Below are 6,054 nucleotides of genomic sequence, written 5' to 3'. Positions count from 1 at the left end.
GCTGGAGCCCACTGCACACAGCGTTGCCAGGTCTTAAATATAAAATTATCGTACTGAAAGCTCAAAATGATCGGATTTGCTGAAAAATGACCATTCACTGAAAAATATGCAAATACGTATGCAAAGAAGTCTTCTTTACTTTATATTGTTCACTGTATCGCCAGTGAATGAGAACTGGGTCATCAAAGTTGAAGGATTTCCTTTTGTGGGTTAAGGTATGTGATGAAAAATTACTAGGGGGGTGTGTGTGTGTGTGTATATATATATATATATATACACACACACACACATACACACATATATATATATATGTATATATATACACAGGGGAAATACCATGACCACCAGCCTGGTTTTCCTAGTTGCAAGGGAAAACCATGAACATGGCAGGGGGCAGTACCCTGACCCAGGTAATGCATAGTTAGCCTCCCACTTTCACTTCCAGTAGGAAGATCTTGGCTACACGCCGACTTTATGGAAATGGAAGACTTCTTCCTAACTTGCTCCTGTGGCCATATGGCTGAGGGCAAGCGAAACTCGGAGGCATCCAAACCCCAAGCCTCCGGCCTTGAGTCTGCACATAGGATGCCCGCCAAATGATTTGGAAGTATCTGAAGCCCCAGGCAGGGGTGGAGGGTTTGCCGGTAGCTGGGCCACATGTGGTTCTTAAATGACTTACGGATTTGGCTGATTTGGCTTGGGACACAAAAAATTTTCCTTAAAAAACCAACAAAAATTAAAAAGACAGCTAATGTCATTTGTGAAGAAAGACAGAAGTTAAAGGATGTAAATAAGGAGATTTGATGTTAGTTTAGAGAAGCGTTATGTAAAGTGATGTAAACTGCTTTGTTGTTAACGTGTGTGATGGGGAAGATTTCAATTTTAATTAAAAAAAAAAAAAAAAAAAGGCCCCCCCCAAACTCCAGTCAGTTAAGACTGCCTGAGAGTGACTTGTGTTTTGCATAGACTGCATGAACTAGTTGCCTCAAAAATAATTGTATGTTTTGAACGCTTTTCGTTGTACGTGCAAAAAAGCTAGAACTCTTGGTTCCAGAAGACCTTTCATTAGAGGGACTGAGAAATTGGAAAAAAAAAAAAAAAAAAAATCTTTTTCTGCAAGCTTTGGGGCTTTTCTCAGTTGCGATTTCTCAGCGGATATAACACAAGGTATCATTTTGGAACCAGGAGTTTAGATTTCTGCATTTCTTTCAGTCTCAGACCAACACGGATACCACATACTTTCCTTGTACATTGCGCGTGCCTGGTACAAGGGCTGAAGCGCTCGTAGCCACACACAAACATACAATCACCCCGCGCTGGGCAACACCTGCCCGGCACCCGCCGGGGGCGCACTTCCCCCCCTCCCCATGAGATGCGGGGGGCAGCGAGGGACTCGCGCGCAGCCCACGTCACGGCGCGCGTCATTTGCATAACCGCTGGAGTCGGCGGGCTGAAAGTGGCTACACGCAACACTGGGAGGAGGAAAGGAGGGGCAGAGCGTGCCGTGCCCTTCCTACCCCCAACCCCGGCCAATCCCAGGCGGAGGGGGCGGGGCCGGGAGGGAGCGGCTCCCCCCAACTTCCGCCTCGGCGCAGACCCCGCCCCCGCGGCCGGGAGGGGGCGGGGCTCCTCGCCGCTCCGCCATGACGAGCAAATGACCTCGCGGGGCATGAAATGGAAGTTCCACCGGGGGGAGCGCGTCCTCTGCTTCGAGCCCGACCCCACCAAGGCCAAAGTGCTCTACGATGCCACGGTGCCCGCGCCCCTGCCCCTACCCCTTAGCGCACGCGCGTGGCCCGGGCCGGCCGCTTCCGGGGGGCGGGGCCGGGCTCCCTCCCTCCCCTGGGCGGCCAGCTCCTGCCCTGAGGGTGCCCTCGAACCGGAAAAGTATGCAAAAGAGTATGCAAAGGAGTATGCAAAATATGCATGCAAAAAGGGCTGCTGCTGCTTTGCTTCCCATTGCTTCCTGTAAAGCGCCAGCAAGCGGGTCCTGGGCCCCCCTCGACCCTATGCTGTGAGGAGCCAGCCCTAGCCGCAGGGATTGTTATGGCACCTGTATAGGGACTCTGGAGGTTTCTGCCCAGGAGGTTTGAAGCTGCTGGACTGCGAGGGGGCTGCCTGCAGATGGGGCTGCTGGAGAACTGCCTCCCCTGCTGTCCAAATGCAAGTCGGAGTTGGGGCTGTGCTGCAGTTTCCCGTGAAAGCTGGGGGAGCCGGATCTAGAGTTGCTGTGCCTTTGCAAGCGCTAGCTTTGTAGCCAGTGGGCTCCTTTTGGGGCTCTTTTTACCTCGGGATAATTACTTTGCAGGTGTGGCCACTCTACATTTATTGCACAATGGACCGGTTTGTTTATGTGATGATTGCACTGCCCAGGTGGCGGGTCTAATTTTATTGTGCAACTTGCCAACTGTGATAATTACTTTGCACGCGTGGCTGGTCTTGCATTGCACTCATGGCTGGTCTAAATGTACAGTTCAGTTGACCAGTTAATTGAGTAATATATATAACATCCGTCAGGGGCCTAGGAGCTGGCATTTTCCAAGGGATGCCAACAGTTCAATGAGGTTGAGAACTGCTGATCTAGATCTATCGTTCACCCTATCCAGAAAAACTCAGAATAGCTTATAATAAATCATAGAAAATAAGGGTTGGAAACGATCTCTAGAGGTCATCTAGTCTGAAGGTGGAGATGAACAAAAATGACAAGCAACAAAAGCATGGTCAGTTCTATTTCCTTTATTTTGTAGGGCTAGTCACTGTATGAGCTTCTTAAACTTTTTTTGTTGTTCTTTGCATTTGTACTATATTAATTTAACACTTCTAAAAATGTTCTAAGAATTTCATAAAAAGAGATGGGAAGACAATCTTTGCCAGACCAGTTTGCCATATGAATTTTAAAAATATGATGCAAGAGAAGGTGATCGATAGGGTAGGGATTAGGTTGCAGCAGAACAGGGTTTACAGCTGTAGGCTTATGTGGCTGCGTGCTCTAGGCATGTGCATGTTTTTACTTCTGTGAAAACACAAGTATATGTATATGGTGTGTTTAAAAAGAAATAAGTAAATTAGACCTGATCAAAACTTCTTTTTTGTCAGGGAAGAAAATCTTTCTGTTTGAAAACTTTCTTTTTTTTCTCCTATAATGAAAAGTTCCAAAATATTTTTTTTTCCCTAAATATCAAGACGTTTTAACACTCCTTAGTTACAGCCACTTATTTTGGCTTGCAGTGAAGCTAGTTTGTGTCTTTGAGCAGCTACAAAACCTTATGTTCCCCTCTTTCTCTATGTTCGGTAGCCAGCCTGCCATTATGATTCCTACTAAGTAGTTCCTAGGTAGACAATCAAGCGAAGACTCCAAGAAGGAAAGATTACTTGTCAAATAGTGGTATCTCTAAATCCACTACCTATTTCGCATTGTTCTGCATGCTTTGAGAAGAGCGAGAAATGGGAATGGGGTAGAGCCAGATAATTGTCACTTGTTTTTGAATATGTCAGTTGTGGTTCAGTACCCAAACTTTGTCTAGAACCTCTGCTGGTTAGTAGTGCAGTGGCTTGTGGGGCGGTGCATCCTGTACTGTAATGTTCAGAGACAGTGGTTGCATCTACACGTGTCCCTGTGGCGCCTTTGTTACTGCACTGTACATTTAGTACTTTCTTTTGGTTATTCTAGCTGCTATGTTGCCATAGTAATGCGTTAGAATACGGGAGCATGTTGCTACAGCGATGTAGCTGTGATGTCAGGGCTCTTGCCTGTGGACGCTACGTCGCCATAGCACATTGCTACGTCACCGTAGCATTGCGTGTAGACATGCCCAGTACGTATATTAGGAGGATTCTGTTTGCTCGTAAATAACCATTTTTTTTCTTGTGAGTTTTTAGATAATTTACTTGTGTGAGCACAAGTGTATTCTATATATAGAATGTTTTGTATTATTCTTGATTTATTGCTTTCTGTTTCAGATTGTTGATGTTGTTGTTGGAAAAGATGAGAAAGGTAGAAAAATTCCAGAATATCTGATCCATTTTAATGGTTGGAACAGAAGGTAAGAACACACCTCGTGCTGTTATTGCTTCCATTTTTTTTGACCCATACTCCTATAAAGATGTCCAGTTAAAGAAAGATACTTCCGTGCTCTTTGTTCTTTGATGTCCTTTACTGCATGTATAAACTTTTGTTTATATTGTTTTTGTGGGATCTAAGATTGATTCAGGTGGCTTTAAACTTAATCTGCAGTATCTCTCTCTGACATAACTTTAACATCAAAAAAGAAAAAAAAGTAAGTAATAGATTTTAATGTTGACATGCCAATATCCCTTAACGCTACCTTGTAAGACTAAGACTAAAACGTGTATTGTTTTTTTTTAATCAAAAAGCTGAGGAATGATGAAAAGAATACAAGATTTTATCAGAGTACAATTTTGTTTTGAATTTTACTTTTGAAAGTAATAATCCAGAAGTAATCATAATGTATCAATAAAATACAGTAGGAGCCAAATTATTAGTATTCAGATAGCTCACAACTTGCTTAGCTCATGATGATGGTGGATTGCCACTTAGGGCATTTGTAGACGTGCTCTGGGAGGCCAGGGTTGGGGGGCTTTAAGTAGTGCAGCTCTGAGAGCCGTGCTAATTAAAGCACCTGTAGTGTCATGTGTATCAGTGTCCCTGCGCTGAAAAATGTGGGGCAGGGTGCTTTGAAATAAAGCTCATCAAATCAGCTTTAGTTTAAAGTGCCCTGCTGCCATTTTTCAGCATGGGGATGTCGATACATATGACGCTAGGAGTCTGCTGGAGAGCAGTAACTGCTACACTCTTAGCAGACTCGATTTAATCACGTCTTTTCAACGTGCTGTAATTACAGCATGTAGGAGTAGCCTCCCTGCACATGTATAGGAGCTCTTAGTAGTTTGCTGCATCTTTTACAGAGAAGCAGCTCTGCCCTTCTCAAATCATCTGGTACTCATCAGCATCTCACACATGTTATCAGTGAAATACAGGCTGCAGCAAAATAACTGGAGCATCTCAGTGATCCCATACAGGTGTTTGGTGCAGTTGTATATACTTTGGATGCTTTACAAACCCTCATCTCTGCAGAATTTTTAGGAACCTAACCCTGCAAAGTATCATGGTTTTTACTCTACTCTATTACCTAGTACAGTGGCTCTCAAACTGTGTTGTATGGACCTATGGGGTTCTGCGATAGGTTGTCAGGAATTCCAAGAAGATTGGGAGTAATGGTGGAGCGGACCAGAAGGTAGTGTGCCAGCAGTCCTGGGCCAGGTCACCTGGCTTTGTGTCAGTCTTTACAGTAGGGGTAGATGTTCAGTGGCAGAAGTGGTGATATGAAAGAGTTCCATGACTTTAGGACGTTTGAAAATCACTGACCTAGTAGATGGTTGTGAACGCTACCTTTGTCATTCGGTACTTGCTTATGAAGTCTGTCTTTCTGATAACTTTTTTTTTTTTTTGCTCCATCTTTATTTAGCTGGGATAGATGGGCAGCTGAAGATCATGTTCTTCGTGATACAGACGAAAACCGCAGATTACAGCGTAAATTGGCAAGGAAAGCTGTGGCTCGCATGTAAGGAATATGTTTATCTCTTGGCATATTAAGTATATATCTGTTCTTAAACAAACAACAAAAAAGTCATACAATTCCTGTGTACTGGATCCACATCTTTCCAAAGAAACTTAATTGAAAAGTGACAGTGGGAGACTTGCAACAGGGCCACCAAAACAAGTATCTCTGAACCTCAGTAGCTTCCTATCCTTGTAAAGAACAGGGAACCTCAATATTATTGTGACATGCAAAGCACCAAATAAGTGTCCCTCAGGTCAGTTAATTTTGAAGTGGTAATTACCATAAAAACATTTTCCCTGGGACTCGCCTGTTCCATGTAGTATTATATCCTATTCTTTGACGAATTCAGTAAACAAATAGAATTTGTTTATAGACTAAATGGTTCACTCAAATTTTATCCTCTTTTAGGAGAAGAAAGGGAAGGAAGAAGAGACGTTGCAGGTTGCCTGGTGTTGACTCTGTATTAAAAAGC

The 6,054-nt window shown here is 43.9% G+C and overlaps 1 protein-coding gene across 1 annotated transcript in view; it reads left to right on the top strand.

Moving 5' to 3' along the window:
* Positions 1 to 1,602: 1,602 nt before the first annotated feature.
* Positions 1,603 to 6,054, top strand: part of MSL3 (MSL complex subunit 3) — a 44,981-nt gene continuing 40,529 nt past the window's right edge. Inside the window, exons 1-4 of the mRNA XM_006022307.3 lie at positions 1,603 to 1,753; positions 3,961 to 4,043; positions 5,487 to 5,582; positions 5,991 to 6,054. The exon at positions 5,991 to 6,054 is cut by the window's right edge and continues 34 nt beyond it. Of these exons, the coding sequence (XP_006022369.1) occupies positions 1,655 to 1,753; positions 3,961 to 4,043; positions 5,487 to 5,582; positions 5,991 to 6,054 (342 nt within the window). The 5' untranslated portion in view covers positions 1,603 to 1,654. The remainder of the gene's footprint in view (positions 1,754 to 3,960; positions 4,044 to 5,486; positions 5,583 to 5,990) is intronic.

This window comes from Alligator sinensis, unplaced genomic scaffold, assembly GCF_000455745.1.
Source record: "Alligator sinensis unplaced genomic scaffold, ASM45574v1 scaffold312_1, whole genome shotgun sequence".
NCBI lineage: Eukaryota > Metazoa > Chordata > Crocodylia > Alligatoridae > Alligator > Alligator sinensis.
The sequence above is the reverse complement of the archived record's forward strand: the minus strand, read 5'-3'. Positions and strand labels throughout refer to the sequence as shown.